Source organism: Fulvia fulva, chromosome 8 (genome assembly GCF_020509005.1).
Source record: "Fulvia fulva chromosome 8, complete sequence".
Taxonomy (NCBI): domain Eukaryota; kingdom Fungi; phylum Ascomycota; class Dothideomycetes; order Mycosphaerellales; family Mycosphaerellaceae; genus Fulvia; species Fulvia fulva.
The window spans coordinates 1,213,129-1,230,672 of NC_063019.1; the positions used below are offsets into that span (position 1 = coordinate 1,213,129).

The 17,544-nt window shown below is 54.3% G+C and overlaps 8 protein-coding genes across 8 annotated transcripts; 3 read left to right on the forward strand and 5 right to left on the reverse strand.

Annotated features, from left to right (window-relative positions):
- Positions 1 to 494: 494 nt before the first annotated feature.
- On the reverse strand, positions 495 to 1,182 carry CLAFUR5_11016 (UPF0587 protein; the record flags this gene model as incomplete). The annotated part of the gene is made up of 5 exons (XM_047910164.1): positions 495 to 638; positions 689 to 811; positions 865 to 930; positions 985 to 1,099; positions 1,148 to 1,182. 5 exons carry the CDS (start codon positions 1,180 to 1,182, stop codon positions 495 to 497), a joined length of 483 nt encoding a protein of 160 aa, XP_047765684.1.
- A 283-nt stretch (positions 1,183 to 1,465) lies between these two features.
- Positions 1,466 to 2,500, reverse strand: CLAFUR5_11017 (Endo-1,4-beta-xylanase B; the record flags this gene model as incomplete). The annotated part of the gene is made up of 1 exon (XM_047910165.1): positions 1,466 to 2,500. The coding sequence occupies one exon, from the start codon at positions 2,498 to 2,500 to the stop codon at positions 1,466 to 1,468; it is 1,035 nt and encodes a 344-aa protein (XP_047765683.1).
- A 1,564-nt stretch (positions 2,501 to 4,064) lies between these two features.
- Positions 4,065 to 4,325, reverse strand: CLAFUR5_20325 (uncharacterized protein; the record flags this gene model as incomplete). The annotated part of the gene is made up of 2 exons (XM_059463161.1): positions 4,065 to 4,137; positions 4,294 to 4,325. 2 exons carry the CDS (start codon positions 4,323 to 4,325, stop codon positions 4,065 to 4,067), a joined length of 105 nt encoding a protein of 34 aa, XP_059319078.1.
- Positions 4,326 to 5,863: 1,538 nt separating this feature from the next.
- CLAFUR5_11018 (uncharacterized protein) lies at positions 5,864 to 6,964 on the forward strand (the record flags this gene model as incomplete). The annotated part of the gene is made up of 3 exons (XM_047910166.1): positions 5,864 to 6,050; positions 6,109 to 6,351; positions 6,423 to 6,964. The coding sequence occupies 3 exons, from the start codon at positions 5,864 to 5,866 to the stop codon at positions 6,962 to 6,964; spliced, it is 972 nt and encodes a 323-aa protein (XP_047765688.1).
- A 483-nt stretch (positions 6,965 to 7,447) lies between these two features.
- CLAFUR5_11019 (Zn(2)-C6 fungal-type transcription factor afumD) lies at positions 7,448 to 8,879 on the reverse strand (the record flags this gene model as incomplete). Its single annotated transcript, XM_047910167.1, has 2 exons — positions 7,448 to 8,623; positions 8,793 to 8,879. The coding sequence occupies 2 exons, from the start codon at positions 8,877 to 8,879 to the stop codon at positions 7,448 to 7,450; spliced, it is 1,263 nt and encodes a 420-aa protein (XP_047765687.1).
- Positions 8,880 to 10,265: 1,386 nt separating this feature from the next.
- Positions 10,266 to 13,648, forward strand: CLAFUR5_11020 (NAD(P) transhydrogenase, mitochondrial; the record flags this gene model as incomplete). The annotated part of the gene is made up of 2 exons (XM_047910168.1): positions 10,266 to 13,378; positions 13,459 to 13,648. 2 exons carry the CDS (start codon positions 10,266 to 10,268, stop codon positions 13,646 to 13,648), a joined length of 3,303 nt encoding a protein of 1,100 aa, XP_047765211.1.
- A 294-nt stretch (positions 13,649 to 13,942) lies between these two features.
- CLAFUR5_11021 (NEDD8-activating enzyme E1 regulatory subunit) lies at positions 13,943 to 15,740 on the reverse strand (the record flags this gene model as incomplete). The annotated part of the gene is made up of 2 exons (XM_047910169.1): positions 13,943 to 15,553; positions 15,627 to 15,740. 2 exons carry the CDS (start codon positions 15,738 to 15,740, stop codon positions 13,943 to 13,945), a joined length of 1,725 nt encoding a protein of 574 aa, XP_047765212.1.
- A 392-nt stretch (positions 15,741 to 16,132) lies between these two features.
- On the forward strand, positions 16,133 to 17,191 carry CLAFUR5_11022 (Ribose-5-phosphate isomerase; the record flags this gene model as incomplete). The annotated part of the gene is made up of 1 exon (XM_047910170.1): positions 16,133 to 17,191. One exon carries the CDS (start codon positions 16,133 to 16,135, stop codon positions 17,189 to 17,191), a length of 1,059 nt encoding a protein of 352 aa, XP_047765209.1.
- Positions 17,192 to 17,544: the final 353 nt, after the last annotated feature.

A 17,544-nucleotide genomic window follows, 5' to 3' on the forward strand; every position in this document is an offset into this window, starting at 1 on the left:
ACTGCAAGGATTGTCAATTGATCGTTAGGAAACAAAGGAAGACAAAGCTTGCTTGTACAGCTGATAAGACGCAAATGTGCTACGGCCAACCGGATGACGTTGTCCTTGAACAAAGAAGCTTGTAATCCTCGAAGCTGCACAGTCGAAATCTTGGCAAACGAATGCTAACGAGATAGCCGAATCCTACATCTTGTATGTAAGCGCGCCGAAGGTATAAGTTGGTGTGCAGCCGACTGAATTAATCCGAAGCCATGATGCGAGATGCAACATGCTAAAAGAAACTCTACCTCTAAGCTCAGGCTTAGCGCCGCAGCCGCAGGTGCCACGTGGGAGCTACTTGCGAGGCGATGCTGACGAAGCGCTTTGCTCGAACGTCTGGCGAAGATTCTGCTGCGTACCATGAGGACCATGGGCTCTTGTGATATGGCTGTATGGTCGTCTCTAGGTACGGGATTCGAGACAAGGACAGCATACCTGACCAGAGCGCTTCGAGCTCATGCCCGGCAAATCTCCCATTTGATGTCCTTGATGCTGACCTCTTCGCCGGCCTTCTCATCGTAGTCGTACCAGTCTCCCTCGGTCAAGTCGATATCAGAGAACTTTGTGCCTTTCTCCATGCCCGTTGCATTCCACGCGCCCTGTCGTGTTGTCAGCATCGTTGCCCATAAGTTTGATGGGGAAATGGTACATCTGGCTTGAATTCCACGAACTCGAGACCTCTGCAGTCAATGGTGAGGATGTTCTGTGGCTTTGGTGGGCTCTGTTGTGGATATGACTTGGGCGAGTCGATGATGTTCGCCGAGTGTTCTCTCTGGAGTAATGTCAGAAAGTCTGTCTCGTGTGAGGCAGAATATATGATCGGACCTTGCAGTTCTTACATCGCCACACGAAGTTGGCTTCTCCTCTGCTGCCGGACTGCTCGTTTTGCTCCTACATATCGTCAGGCAGATAATCGCCAGCTGAGGCATCGCTGCTGTCGCTCACAAAACGGCTCACGGACACCCAATTGGGATGTGTCTCGCGGCATGATGTACATTGCACCTTGAATGTGTAGTAGAATGGGTTCTGCTCAGTGTCTTCTGGTTGAAGATCCGTGACGCTGAAATGTCAGCCGCGGCCGGGTATCGCAAGAAAGTAATGAGCGTACCCTTCGAGCTCTGCTGTAATGGCTATGGCTAGCATGATGAAGAAAATGGGGAAAGTGTTAGTCCATCAATGTTCGATGGAAACAGCGGTGCGCGAATGGCGGCATCGGAGATTTTCGGAAAGAGCCGTGCTCGCGGGAGAGCCTGAGGCACTCATCCCATGATCCTATTTCAGGCAGGTGATTCCCCTTGCACTTTCTGCACTACATATACAATATTGTACTTACTGGTCGGCTTTTCGCACAAGCTAGCCCAGTGAGCGTGATACAGATAGCAGCTACAGTCCCGAACAGCCTGCCACCGACAATGCCTGAAATCTCCTACTTGCCACCAATCTCCTCCACGAAAGCAGCGTGAGTCGCATTGTACGAAGCCTTAGCATGATATTGCTCATCAAACATCAACGGCTTCGCACCAGGAATCCAAGTATAAGCATGCTTATCCGTGAACCCCCAAAAGCTGATATCCGTAACCCCAGCATCTAGGACCTCCCGCGAAACGGCGCCATATATCTCCGCTGCCTTCGTAGCATTCAGCGTGTGAACGTCCAATTCCGCCACAGTCACTTCCAGACCCAGTGCACGGTACGACTCCACCATGGCCTTGATCACGCCTGGCACTGGTGCGACCTCGGTAATATGCATCTGCAGCGCAACTCCATCGATCGGAACATGATCCGCGACCAGTGCGGCAACCAAGTTGTAGAGGTCTTGACGCTTGCCTGGATACGCTTCGACCTGGTTCTCGTTGATGAAAAGACGGGCGTCGGCGTCTGCTGCGCGAGCGATACGGAATGCGTCTGCGATGTACCCAGGCCCAGAAACGTTATAGAAGAAATTCTTCTGAAGTCCGCCCGGCCCTTCCTCGGTCCCCGTCTGCACTGTAAGAGCTTCTGTGACAACGTCCCAGCGGTCCATCTTACCTGCGTAGCGATGCATGATGGCCTGGAAGTGAGATGTCAAGGTAGCGTTGAGAGCTGCGGGAGAAGTGATGTCGAGGACGTGTTCCGGGTTGCAGCAGCTGGAGATGAGACCGTGGCCTTTGACGACCATGTCGTTCTGTTCTGCGAAGTGCACGAGGGCGTCTAGGCCGGTCCAGTTGTAGTTTTCGGGTGTTGGGTTTACGAAGGTCCATTTGAGCTCGTTTTCGGGAGATAGGCTGTCGAATTCTCTGGCGAGGACTGTTGCGAATTGGGGATCTTTGAGATAGTCGGGGTTGATCGCTCCGGATCCGATGAGGAAATTTGTCTTCTGTGCAAGTTGTCGGAGGGGTGTCAAGCCTGTGCTAGGAACATCTGTTGCGGATGTAAGCGCTGTCATGAGGACAGCGCCAAGTTTGGCGGCGTTTGTATGCATAGCTGTTTCGGTGTGACAGTGCTGGATCTTGAGTCGAGCGTGCGATTGTAGACGGGAAGTGGTTGGTTTCTCCCACTTGCAGCGATCATTCAAGATTTATATCATGATCAAACATGCTGCCTGGTGCTCGAAATCTGCGCTGGGCAAGCGATAACGCGGCCTTGCAGATCTGGACCCGCTGCTTAGACTCCAAATGGACCAGTTGCTCGGCCGCCGTGGGTCACTGTCGATATGAGATCACCATCTGCTAATCTTTAGGCAGACTTTGCATGACTTTGGAACCACTTTTCGCTACCCCGACGGCCGTGATGCCCGTCCTTCCTCATCTAGAGTCTGCAACATGATTCAAGCAGCGGATGGGCCCCGTACACCAATCGGAAGGGCGCCTTATGGCCTTGGCACGACGACTAGTACGTCGTTTTAGTGCCTACAGTCCTGGGCATAGTTATTACAACCCCTGTTCTTCCACCTTTCCTCATTAGGAAGAATGTATCCACTGCTTGGCGTAGCTCACCACCTGGTGTGTCCTCCATTGTTGGCTACTACTGCCTCGCAGCGTTCTCGCATACTCTTGCATATACGTTGTATGTCCTGAGGTGTGAGCTTGGCCCATTCTTGATAGTGAGATTGAAGGTAGCAACACCTTCTGAGATGGACATGGATAGCCGGAAGTGGTTAGCGTAAATACAGGGGTTGTAAAAACTATGCCCAGGACTGTACAAGTCAAGGCCGGCAAAATGACGGACACCACTTTTCAAGACATTTGAGGACGATACTGCGATTCAGCTGTGGACCTCGTTCCCGTTGCTTGCCGTCCTTCTCTGTCGAAGCTGCCAAATTTCACTATTGTAGCGCACTCTACCGTGTTAGCAGTCTCTTGGTACCTCAATTGGCGACGTCTCGGTGTCGCTAATCGGCTGCTTCTCGCATTCGCGTGTTCATTTCGGTGGTAGGTACTGTTTACACAGCATGTCGGACGAATCTCACCGACTCTTGGCAATATCAAACCTTCCTGTCGTAGCCCTGATCGTTTGCATGTGGTGTAGCTAGGTGTAAGTGAATTTGAAGCCCTCGATCCGGTGGCTGGTTCTTGATCGACACGCCGTACGTAGAAGACGGCTCTTGGCATAGCATTCAATTGGCATTATCAAGCGCAGCGACCGAGCGCTAGCCACACCGCAGTGAGGCGTTAGCGAGGGAGTGGAGCTCTATCACTAGCCCTAAGAATTCCTTGGCGCTCTGTGATTAGTTAACTTCCAAATTTTGATGGCACGTGACCTACCGCGCGCTGTGCCTGTTGGCGAGCTCGCAAACACACGCTCGTGTTGTTAATCATGCATCTATTGTCGCAACACGTCGATCACGGGTAGCGTGGCGCTACCTTCAACGAAGCCGGCAAGGGGTGGTGTAGAGCTCCACTCCGCTACGCTTACCCTTGGAGGTTCACAACCGCTAACAGCACATTTTATTAGTGCCGCGCTATTGCACACTGCACAAAGCAATATGGCGGTACGTGAGACTGGCGGAGGATCGACTGCCATATTCAGTCAATACATTCAGCTGGTCACTGGATGACTTGGAGCCGGAGGTGTGTCGGCATAACACTCGCTTCTGGCCAGAACAGATTGAGGAGCTTGCTGAGCTGCTGCTTAGTGTTGACACGCTTCGCTTCAAGGCTCGTTGCAAGGCAGAGCCGTGGCAAGCTCTGTATATGGTGTGTCAACGACTGGCGTATCCGGACAGGTGGTATCATCAAGTCAGGCTCAGAGGACGCAGCCTAGCCTAGCACTCACTTGTTGCCAACGGCACGATGAGGCTGCTCCATATTCGGTGGAGTAACACGATAGACTGGTCGCCAGGCTTGATCTATAAGCGCTGTCAGATGTATAGCGAGAGCATCGCTACGAAGAGCCGTCTGAATACTCACCGACTTTGGGGGTGTGTTAACGGTGTGTTCGTGCCCATTTGCATGCGGGAAGCTCAACTTAAGCAGCAATGGACGTACAGCGATCATTACAAGGCTAACGGGTTCAAGTTTTAAGGTGTAGCTACACCTAATGGGCTCATTGTATCGCTAAAGGGTCCGTGGCTTGGTCCTGCCAACGACTGGTCGATGTATCGAGAGAGTGGTGTTGACACGCTATCTCGTGCCCAGACGCAACCTCAGACAGCAAGCGCCAAGGCGCCGCTCTGCGGACGGGCGCAAGCGGCTTGGTGGCTATACTTCAACACCGCACCGAGCGACAGCAGCGGTCTGAACGGGAGATAGGTTGACACGCCGATCCGCGCCCTCTTTGAGGATCCAGCCCACCCTGAACGAAAGCCATTGTTCTTGGTCGGAGAAAGACACGGATCCCGAGACATAGCCTGCTGCCTGTCATCAAAGTCTTCCCCTCGCCCCAGTTGGCCGATCGAGCCCCACCTCACCATCAAATTCTAATCAATATCCCATCAATGTCGAATATCTTGCACGTCGCCGTTGCGCTTCCGGGAGGGCACATCGGCGGGGCCCCTACCCCTGACTCGTAAGGCCCCCCCCTCTCTTACTCGTCGCCGGCTCGTGTGCGTGGAATACATAGATGCTAGGGGGTCTTCGAGGTGCGATATGGTTTGAAGTTCAATCAAATTGAGCGGCAAATGATGGGGCTAGAGCGGGTAGCTGGGGCTCGGGGAAGCCTCGAGGAAGTCTTCCACTGTTCCACATACTTTGACATGCGACGTCGAAGTAGCGCGAAGCTACAACTTCCAGCCGAAGTCCAACACGTGCCAGCCAAGGCTTTAAAACGCGGCTAACGAGCGTATTTCGTATTTCGGTCATCCAGCCGCGCATTACGCATACAAAACTTCACCAACACTGCCGCCACTGCCCACAAGTTTCGCTCACTTGTTTGCCAATGGGTCTATGATGGATTGAACTATAGCCGTGCTGGGCCTTCATGGACCACACTAAGGCCTATGGATGGACCAGATAGCTTGGCGGGTGGGGCGAGCCTGCAGCAAGGGCTACTGTTTACCAAGGAAATCGTGTTTTACTGTCTGCAACCTCACTGTCGATACCGGATTGGGCTCGGCCCCACTACAAACACGATGGACCTTAGCGGATCAATCTTTTGACCAGCCTGGCCTATAGGCTAGTGTGGTCCACGACCATTATGGTCTCTGCATCACGGAGTACAACATTAGCCGTCAGTACGCGACACTGTGCTCCGCCATGCATTCTCATGAGCCATGGCATTTTAGGAATCCGCCATAGTCACAAGTGCTCCGCATCTTTTGGATACCGCAAGATTATCTGTTCTTCAATTTTTTTCCCGCTATAGTATCGAAGATTCTCCCTACTCAATCCCTCATCAAGCTCGCACCATGTCATCGGAAGACTACCGCCCGTCGTTAGACGACCCGAATGCCTGGGTTCCATATCGATACCACCCAAGCCTCGCCGCCGCTATCGCATTCACTGTAGTCTTCGGGCTTGTGACTCTAGCTCAAGGGGCCCTCACAAGTGTTCGTCGCGTGTGGTACTTCACACCCTTTACGATTGGCGGCATTTGTAAGTTTCCCATACTCCGCATCTCAGCTCTCGTGCATTCACACTAATGAGAAACCAGTCGAGATCATAGGCTACATCGGTCGAACCATATCAACGAACGACCTCTGGGCTTTGGGTCCATACATTGTCCAGAGTATTCTCCTTCTCATCGCGCCTGCTTTCTTCGCGGCGGCGATATACATCGTCCTGGGTCGGATCATACGCTTCGTTGATGGGGAGAGGCACTCCTTGATTCGGCTCAAATGGTTGACTAAGATCTTCGTTACGGGGGATGTGGCTGCATTCTTACTTCAGATGGCTGGTAAGTTGAGTACTCTTCCGCGAGTCTCTCCAAGCTAGATGGAGCAGACCGTGCTGACATGTTTGATCCAGGTGGTGGCATCCAAGCAGGCGGAACTCTCAGCCTAATGCACCTAGGAGAAAAGATCATCATCGTGGGCCTCTTCGCACAAGTCGTATTCTTCGGGCTTTTCGTCGTCGTCGCATCCTTATTCCACTACCGCTTTACGCGCCACGACGCCTCCCAACTTTCGCGAGTCCGCGACTCAGCTTGGCGTAGACATATCCACGCACTTTATTGGGGCTCGGGACTCATCATGTTTCGTTCAATCTTCCGCGTGGTGGAATACCTGATGGGCAACAACGGCTTTCTTTTGCGGCACGAGTACTTTCTGTACATCTTCGATGCGGTGCCGATGTTCCTTCTGATGGTGCTGTTCCTCATCATCCACCCGAGCCAGCTGACGGCACTGGAGGCCGGCAGTGCTGGGGAGTCAGCCGGGAACGAGGCGCGCGGCCGAAAGTGGTATTTTAGTAAGAGCAGGGGACCGCGATACACGCGGCCGGCTTTAGATGCATCTGTTATGGAGCTGCACAAAACAGGAGGGAGCACAGCATATAGTCCCTCGACTTGAGAGAGTAGGCTATGCAAACGCGCCGATATAGAGGCAGAAACACCATGTGGTCCTTGACTGAACAAACACCCTTCCATCGAATGCTCGTCTTCTCAAGCTGCTCCAGACGCTCGACCAAGCATATGATATGTGTCGAGTCTTCGGCGACCGTCTACGGCGATGATACCAGATAAGCGTAGGTGGCCATGGTACCACGGGTAGTGCAGTGCCCTGCAAGTTGAAGTGGGCAACAAATCCTCTGGGCATGCACCCTGAGGGATGCTTCCAAGTTGCCTAATGGCTGAGCTAAGTCGCCAATGTATCACGTGGATCATCGACCTGGGGTAGCATCTGGGTGCTATCATTCTCGTATGGTATGGCGTGGCGTGGCGTGGAAGTGTATTCGACACAGAAGAAGGCACCTCTCACGCCCGGCGTTGAGTGGCTCTACGCCACAGCAAAAAAGAAAGCGGTGCAGTCCTAACTCTTGATCACCCAGCATCATCATCCAAGACCAACCTCTTCCCGGGGCCACTTCATCCAGCTCTTCCACGACGGGCCAAGAAGTTCACTGACAACCTGCACAATCTTCCGACCCCCTGTCTTGAGGAACCAATACCCTTGATTTTCCAACAAATGCAGTATAGGACCCAAGTACCCAAACACGAGCAGCGCCGCCGGCCGCCTCTCATTGAGTCGTGCAAAGAACGAATCAGAAGTATTCTGCACCCACATCATCGCGCCCGCACAACTCGGATGATCAGCCCAGTGCACAAGCTGCCCGTGTCTCGCCTCACGCTCTTTGGTGTAAATGTAGCACTTGCGAAGCTCATGCAGCGTCTGGTCGTACATCCCGCGATCGGAGTCGAATGCCCACAGCGACTGCAGACGACGGTAGTGCTCATCCTCAGGCACGGGAGATTGATGAGGGTCCAGGGTCGCCCAGCCTGCGTCGTGGAGCATAGGCGCCAGAGGTCCCAGTCGTACCCGATCATACGTCGGTTCCAGCACAGCCTGCACTCCACGAATCATAGGAATCCACGTAGCGCCCAAGATGCGTTGCTCACGAGCAGCGGGATCGGTGTCGGTGTCGTTCTGGTCCCCGAAGTGAGTGTACATACAGAGCACGACGACGATGTTGATTGAGGCGCAGGCAAACAGTGCTTCGCAGACGCCGTCTGATACGTCTGGGAGACAGCGTATCGTGTCTTGGAAGCCTCTGACCGCCTCGTTGTGCCTCTGGACAGCGTCGTGGAGATGGCGTGTAGTGTGTTCTGCTGGATCTTGCTCAGCTAGGTGGAGGGCGGAGAGACTGAGGATGGCGTGCAGAACGAAGGGGTGTTTGAAGCCAATGTGTGGGAAGATGTCCTGCCAGAGCTCGTGGGCATGGGGTGTAGGAACGATGGTCCGGCTGGCTGTACGCGTCCAGTGATGCAGGAGGGAAAGATCGGTTGAGGTTAATGTGAAGCATGCAGGAGCGTCTGATGCCGATGTCGACATGGAAGAGGATGCAGGCGATGGTTCAGCAGTGTGTGTTCGTGTTATTGGTGCTTTGTGCGAAAACGGCCGGTGGTCTGCGCCGTACACACACTCATGGCTATGTCGCACGCATGCGGCACAACTTGGTCTTGCCTCATCGCACCGCGGCCGAGTGTCAGCGAAAACATGATAACGGCAATGCTTGGGAAAGGGCTTCGCAATGCTTCAAAAAGGGGAGCAGAGGCGGAAGCATACGCCCTCGTATTGAAGACAAAAGACGTTATCATGAGTATCGCTCGAGCTCGAGCATGCCGGACCCCATCACGTCGGGTACATCCATGTATTTGTGTAGAGCTGTGGGGCAAAGTACCTTGATCCTGCGTCTTTTGCACTCGTGGCAGCCACCCCTGGACTTTCGATGTGCTCGTCGTGTGCCCGAATCGGCGGAGCTGCACATGACTTCCACGCTGGTATTCCCACTCCAGGTGGTCGTCCAAACGGCATTCTGAGGTGGAATGTGGCTGTGGCTGCCTCCGAGGCCTCGCATCCTGCTGTATGGTGGCTGACTCAGCGCGATCTGGCCGACGGGACGATCCGCTGAAACGATCGATTTCAAGACGTGTCAACCCGTCGTCGACTCAACACCGACATGCATACCGATCAGATGAAGCGATAATGCAGAAGCTATCCATCGCGCCGGCCACGTTGACCTGTAGCTGTCCGCAATATGTCACCTCCGTCCATGGCATAGGCACGGCGGTATTGAGACGCATGCCCTAATACTGTGGACCTTAGGTACTCCGGCATGCCCTAATCGCGGTCAATCTCGATGCCAGCATCAGGATGTAAAGCAAGGAAGAGTGGAATATGGCGATACTGTAGCAGCGGTTAAGCAAGAGACGAACAAGCTGGAGCTGGAATTAGTCGAGCAGGCAGAGACACAGGCGACACCGTGAGGTGATGCAGCGTAGAATTACGAGGCAACTCCGACGATGTCTTCCAAGACCTAGGGGCACGCACGAATGCGCCATCGGTCGGACTTGGAAGCCGTAGTGGTGTGCGCATACGGGAGCGCGGCTCACGCTTGGACATCTCCCTCCACAGTCGACCTATGCGACAGACTGGAGAGAGAGCACTGCGGTGGAATCCACACCAAGGCGGGACAGCAAGAGTATCGAACGGCTTCGACAGCATGAACGCATGAGAGCTGAACATTTTGCACGGCGATGGCGCTCAAATGGGGAAAGCAAAGTGATTGGCATGGCAACACATTGTACAAATACCACGTAGAAGCATTTGCATTAAGAACAGCAATCATGCACGTCCCTATATAGCAGCATGGAATTGCAGATGTCTGCATTCACATACATGTATGCATCGCGCTTCCCCAGCCGTGCGCCTGCTTCCCCGCATTGCATGAAACACTAAGCCGGGAAATGGGCCAGCCGACTACCGCTTTGAGCCTCCACTTTCTGCGATCAACAACATGAAGTCAAGGAAAACCCCGCGCGACCATGTGGCAGCTGGGCGTTCCGGCTGTCGCAGCTTGTACCTCTGTGTTCCTTCTGAGCTGACTTCTCCGCTGCTTCCACTGCTACGCGTCGGACGCGGTCGTGGTACAGCTTCTTCACGGGACTGAGTACAAGCTGCACAGCCTCCACTGTCACGACTGTAGCTATCCGCACTCGTGCATCTCGAGACTGGACCCTGCTTACAACCTCAAGCTTACGAGGACTTCACTTTGACGGACTGCCAGCATCACTAGACGAGGGTTTCGAAGGCATAGCCTAAGGACGATCGAAAAAGACTCACCGCGCTTGATGATAACGAACGAGCTTCCACCATGTGGCCCGGTTGCAGGCCATTGAGGCCTTACTGCGCAACGCTGCAGGCTCAAAAGTCATCCCGACGGAGACTTGTTTGCGCCTTCAACCAGACTCGATTACTGTTCGACTCGCCACGATGTCGACAGAACGCCGCCTCCGCTGGAGCGTCTCAACCTGCGCCACAGAGTCAGGTGCCCATTCCCCCAAATGCCACGAAGAAAGTGGAAGAAAAGCAAGCCAAACCAGTAAAGGCCATCCCATACAGTGAACTTACGATTGGTGTTCCCTTGGAAGTCCGCACTAATGAGAAGAGAGTCGCCATAACTCCTACCAACGCCAAGCTGTTGATCAAGAAAGGCTTCAAAGCAGTTCTCGTTGAACAAGGTGCTGGCTTCCAAGCACAGTTTTCGGCCCATGAGTATGAGGAAGCTGGTGCGACCCTGGTCAATGCTAGCCGAGTATGGTACGACAGCGACATTGTGTTGAAGGTGCGGCCACCTAGGCTCAGGAGTACCACCCTCTCGCCAAACAATTTCATCCAAGGATTCCGAGAAGGTGGTGTAATGATCAGCATTCTGCAACCGAACATCGAGCGTAACAAGAAGATCGTCGATGAGCTGGTGAGAAAGAAGGTCACTTCTTTTGCCATGGACCAGATTCCTCGCATTACGCGAGCTCAGCAGTTCGATGTACTCAGCAGTATGGCCAACATTGCTGGATACAAGGCTGTCCTCGAGGCGAGCAACCACTTTGGACGATATTTGACTGGTCAGACGACAGCAGCTGGAAAAGTGCCACCCTGCAAGATGCTAGTAATTGGTGCTGGAGTCGCAGGTCTCAGCGCAATAACTACCGCAAAGCGAATGGGCGCCATCGTTCGAGGATTCGATACGAGGTCCGCTGCCCGAGAGCAGGTCCAGTCCCTTGGGGGCGAGTTCATCGAAGTCAGTGTCAAAGAAGATGGCTCGGGATCCGGAGGCTATGCGAAGACGATGTCCAAGGAATATCACGAGGCTCAGCTGAAGCTCTTCATGGAGCAAGCCAAGGAAGTTGACATCATTATCACGACTGCCTTAATTCCGGGGAAGCCAGCGCCAATCTTGATTACGGAGGAAATGGTCGCAGCTATGAAGCCTGGATCCGTGATCGTTGATCTTGCTGCTGAGAACGGTGGCAATTGTGAGGTCACTGTACCTGGTGAACTTGTCCAACGGGATGGTGTGACAGTCATCGGATATACTGATCTGCCTTCTCGTCTGCCGACTCAAGCTTCGACATTGTATTCCAACAACATCACGAAGTATCTGCTGTCCATGTCACCGAAAGAAGGGCACTTTGGCATCGACCTCAATGATGAAGTGGTTAGGCGGTCGATCGTGACACATGAAGGAGAATTGGTACCGCCGTTGCCTCCAGTGGCTCCACCCCCGGCACCAGCTGTGAAGCCTGTCGAGGTCAAGGAAGATATTGTAGCGCTCACTCCATGGCAGAAGACTACCAGAGAGGTGGCCACCGTCACTGGTGCAATGGGAACTGCTCTCGCGCTTGGAAAGATGACTGGACCGATTTTCATGGGCAACTTGTTCACTTTCTCCTTGACAGGTCTGATCGGCTACCGTGTCGTCTGGGGAGTGGCACCAGCCCTTCATTCTCCTCTGATGTCCGTCACCAACGCCATCTCTGGGATGGTAGGAATTGGAGGGTTCTTCATCATGGGCGGTGGTTACCTACCACAGACTCTACCCCAAATTCTCGGTGCCGCATCCGTGCTTCTGGCATTCGTCAACGTCTCAGGCGGCTTCGTTATTTCGAAGAGAATGCTGGACATGTTCCGAAGACCAACTGATCCACCGGAGTATCCTTGGCTTTACGCCGTACCGGCAGCAGTCTTTGGTGGCGGCTTCCTGGTGGCTTCAGCGACCGGAATGGCAGGTCTCGTCCAGGCTGGATACTTGGCCAGCTCCATGCTGTGCATCGGCTCCCTGACCGGTCTAGCATCACAAGCCACAGCCCGAACCGGTAACCTACTCGGCATGCTCGGTGTCGGATCCGGCGTCCTAGCCTCCCTCGCCGCCGTTGGCTTCTCCCCAGAAACCCTCATCCAGTTCGTCGGCGTAGCAGGTGTAGGCAGCATCCTCGGCGCCCTGATCGGCCGCCGCATCACACCCACCGAACTTCCCCAAACAGTCGCAGCCCTCCACTCCGTCGTCGGTCTCGCCGCAGTCCTCACCAGCATCGGCTCCGTCATGGCCGCCATCTCCCACCTCGACATGCTCCACATGGTCACCGGCTACCTCGGCGTCCTCATTGGCGGCGTCACTTTCACAGGCTCAATCGTCGCCTTCCTCAAACTCGCCGGCCGCATGTCTTCCCGCCCGACTGTCCTCCCCGGCAAACACCTCATCAACTCTGCCCTCCTCGGCACGAACATCGCCACCATGGGCGCTTTCTGCATGTTCGCCCCTGGCGCCCCTCTCATCGCTGCTACGTGTCTCGGCGTCAACACCGCGCTCAGCTTCGCCAAGGGCTACACCACCACAGCAGCAATCGGTGGCGCGGACATGCCCGTCGTCATCACAGTGCTGAACGCATACTCGGGCTTCGCCCTCGTCGCTGAAGGCTTCATGCTCAACTCCCCAATCCTCACAAGCGTAGGCTCCCTCATCGGCGTCAGCGGCTCCATCCTCTCCTACATCATGTGCGTCGCCATGAACCGCAGCCTAACCAACGTCCTCTTCGGCGGCATCGCCACAGCCCCAGCCAACACCAACCAAAAGATCGAAGGCGAAATAACGAAAACCACCGTCGACGAAACCGTACAGACCCTCAAAGACGCGCAGAAGGTCGTGATCGTGGTTGGTTACGGCATGGCAGTGGCCAAAGCGCAGTACCCCATCGCGGACATCGTAGCAATGCTCAGAACCATGAACGTCGAAGTCGTCTTCGCCATCCACCCCGTGGCAGGCCGCATGCCGGGACAATGCAACGTCTTGCTAGCCGAAGCTTCCGTGCCCTACGACATTGTGCTGGAAATGGATGAAGTGAACGAAGCAGGTTTCGATGATGTTGATCTAACGTTAGTCATTGGGGCTAATGACACGGTGAATCCCATTGCGTATGAGCCTGATAGGTAAGCTCCATCCCTGCTCCGAGGTCTTCTGGCGGGCTGTGTTCTGCGCAAACCTTTTTACTGACTGACCATGATTATAGTCCTATCGCCGGCATGCCCATCATCAACGCGTACAAATCCAAACAAGTCATCGTCATGAAGCGTGGTATGGGGAGTGGATACGCTGACTTGCCGAACCCCATGTTCTATGCGCCGAACACGAAGATGCTGTTCGGGGACGCTAAGACGAGTTGCGATGCTATCAAATCGGCGCTGGATGCTGCGAGGTAGAGTAAAGTGCTGTGATCACCCTCTTATATAGGTCTTTCCATACAGGTACAGGTGCAGGGTTCGTGAAGTGAGACAAGACTTGATTCGTGCATGTGACCGGTTTGTTCCGATCATGTTCATCTTGTTTGAGCCTATGTACCTCTGTACCTTTCGTGCCTTTTGTACTTTTCGTGAGCGAGTTCATAACGCCTTGCGATGCATGAAGCCTTTATGGCATCCTTAGTGCACACCATCTCTTCCGGCCTTGCACCATGAGCGCCGTGAAACCGTGGCGATTGAGCATCAAAGCCCCAGCTAAATCTCAAAGACCCCAGTCTTGCTCGTAATGCCATCGAACACGCAAGTATTGTTGATGGGCACGTACTGCTTTGTGATGACCTTGATCACCTCTTGAGCAATGAGTCCACCACTCAGAGAAGCGATATTGTGCAGCTCAGCACCACCAGCACGAGCAAGCTCCGTACAGGTCTTCCTGATCTTCTCGTGGACTTGATCGTAGCGTGGGCTCTCGACTCGGGTACCAGCTTGGTTGATGATATTGTCCATGAGCCTCATGGCAAGCTCGAAAAGATTGAAGGCGTGTTCTTCCCAGTCGACGGCTTCGCCAGCGCCCGGAATCCTCAGACCTTCTCCGCCGATCTCCTTCGCTATGGTAGTGTGGAAAGCTACGAACTCATCCCAGGCCTGGAAGGAGAGGTAGAGGTGGATCATGCTCTCGGGGTCTTGTAGCTGGTTTGTCAAGCCCTTGGCACGGCCACCGAAAGAGATGGCCTTGCCAGCTTGTGCGATCTTGAATGGCGAGCCGCGGACGAGAGCGATGTGTGCGGCGCCTTTACAGAAGTTGTCGACCTCTTTCTCGTCGATCGCAACCGAACGACCCACACGTTGCTCGGTCTGCCGCACAATCTTGAGGACCTCATTCGCATCCTCTCGTGCCTTGGCCTTGTAGATGTTTTGGAGCTCTATGTAGGTGTTGGATCTAGCCTTCATGTCAGGCACTGCACCTGGCAGCGGAAGTTCGTTGTGCTGCTGGTAGAATTGCGATACTGCGTTCGCAATGACCCAGAATGGAGCAGATGTTACTGTGATTTGTTGAGCTTCTGGTGCATTCAAGATCTCGAGCACTTTGCGTTCCGGCGTCGGCGGGTTCAGCGACTTGAGCACGGCAGCACATGCCTCGTCGAAGTTCTCTTCGCTGGGACTTCCTGTCCGGACCAGATTCCTGAACTCTGTCTTCTCTTTGTACTCCAGTGGCAGCTTGCCAGCATGTGTTGTCTTCCACTCTTCGAGGTAGTGCAGCAGCAAGCACACGTAGGGAATGTGCGCGAACTCCTCTCCGTTCATCTTGTCCATATTCGTAGTCTGTTGTCTCGCGAAATCTGAAAGAGCCTGCCATGGCGTGAGCAGTCGTAGGTCGGTCGTGGCGGTGGGATCGGGATGGGTGTCGACGATTGGGAAGTCCGGCGGCAGACTGACAGAGAACTGCGAATAGAACCCGACGGAGTGAATGTAGAAGATTGGTACGCCAATTGACGCGTTCTGGATGTTGTAGAGGATAGCAGGATCGATGGGTGCCGCCACGACGATGAGAGTGTATGGCTTGAGGGCATCCTGATTCGATGCCCATGTCTCGATTGGCTCTGTAATGGCATGTCCCTTGACATCTGGGTTCAGCTCTTGCAGCAGCTTGACCGTCTCTTCAGCGCGATATTTGCCCAACGATGCATCATGCAGGAAGAAGTTGACGCCGAGATCTGCTTCCGAGACGATGCCAGAGTCGAGGATGGTGAAGTGGCCGATGCCGGGTAGTACGAGGTTCTTGAGTGCTTCCACGCCAGTGACGCCGGAGCCGTTGTTGATGAGGAGGATGTGTGTCTCTTCAAGAGCGATTTGGCCAGCAGTTCCCTATAGATTGATAGGTCAGCAAAGCTACCTCACAGCTGGTAGCCTCCAAGGGCAACAACACAGCAGCACTTACCCAAAGTCTCAACTGCCGATCGTACTTCTTCTCCTTGGCGGTAGGCACGTCTTGCAGTGGAGGTGGAGGTGGGCCCTCCTGACTGTTGGCCATGGCGCTATGTGATCTCTTCATGAGTGCATGGGGTGTGCATGAGAAGGAGATTACATGGACCAAAGTACAAAGTGACAGTCAAACGCGATCCATGCGATGCGCGCGTGCCTGAAACAATGACGGCATCACAAGGAGCTCGAGCGGGCTCTGGTCCGCAGCAAACATGGGTGGAAGAATCACCCAAAAGGTGATCCAGACACGCGACCGATGCTTCCACTCCCCGTTGTGCTGAGAAGCATGATTCAAGACATGTATCTACTTGGGTGCACAGAATGGTGTATCGCTGTATAAAGATCGAAAGCGCTTACACTTGCTATCTCATATCACCACGAAAGGCCATCTTAGCCTCACTTCACCTTACGACATGCTGATTCGCCCTTCAACATTGTACATAGCCACAACACAACACGTTGATGCTATCCAGGTTTCAAACAACCCTCCGAGCCACGACACACTACCTCTCGCACTCCACCAATACCCCTGTCTCTCGAGCGACACCTCGCTGGCCTCAACCCTATCGGTACTTCCCTCACCACACTCGCCCTTTCACCTCAACCACCACCACAATGTCCACCGACCCCACCGCCTCAATCACCGCCCGCCTCGCCGACAGATCCCTCTCCACCATCGAATCCGCCAAACGCAAAGCCGCCTACCGCGCCGTCGCCGAGCACTTCTCCCCCACCATGCGCTTCGTCGGAATCGGCAGCGGATCCACAATCATCTACGGCGTCGAAGCCATAAAAGACGCCCTAGCCGCCAACCCTCCCCCCCCCGGCCACATGAACTGGTTCGTGCCGACAGGCTGGAACTCGCGCAAAGTCATCGAAGCCGCCGGCCTCACACCCATCGCCTTCGATTCCCTGCCTGCTGATACACTATTGGAGGTAGCGTTTGACGGCGCGGACGAGGTGGATGAGGAGTTGAATTGCATCAAGGGCGGAGGGGCCTGTCTCTTTCAGGAAAAATTGGTAGCCTGCCGCGCGAAGAAATTCGTCTGTATAGCAGATTACCGCAAGGACCAGTCCCGGCTTTTGACACAATGGCCCACAATCCCCATCGAAATCGCACCCATCGCCTACGCGTCCGTCCTCCGCGAACTGCGCGCCTTGGGATCGCCCGCGCCGGTGTTGAGGGAACACACCTTGTCTAAGACGGGGCCAGTACAGACGGATCAGAGTTTTTACATTGTGGATGCGCCGTTCAAGCAGCTGTTGACGTCGAAGGATCTGGCGGCGGGGAAGGACGGGTCGGGGAAGGATGGGGTATGGGATGTTGATACGTTGGCGAGGACGATAAAGGGGATTGCGGGAGTGTTGGAGGTGGGGTTGTTTCATGGGATCAATGGTATACAGGCACAAGCGCTGGGGCTGCAGGGAGGGCAGAAGCCGGTGGCGGTGTACTTTGGTTTGGAGGACGGGGAGGTCGAGGTGAAGAGGTACAGCGAGCTGGAGCAGACGGCATCCGCATAGGCAGATTTGGGTGAAGAACATGTGGTGATGATGACTGCGTTCCAAGCGTTCTTTGCATTGGCATTAGCTAGAGCTAGAGAAGTCACGATTCGGTCCCTCATCTGCAGGGCCTGCTCTATGGTGTAGCCTCTCTCTTTGTGTGAATCGTCATTGAACATTGCAAGCATGTGTCATAACCAGTGCCTGAGCCCTTCAGAGCAACCGGCCTCATGACATGAGCAACCCTCCCAATATTGAAACCCATGTCGTAAAAAAACAACAACCCCTCCGTGAAAACTCCTTTGGTGTGGTGGTGATATCCTGTACTAGCGCCCTCGCTATGCTGGTGTCTTCTGAAAAGTGTGTAGACTTTC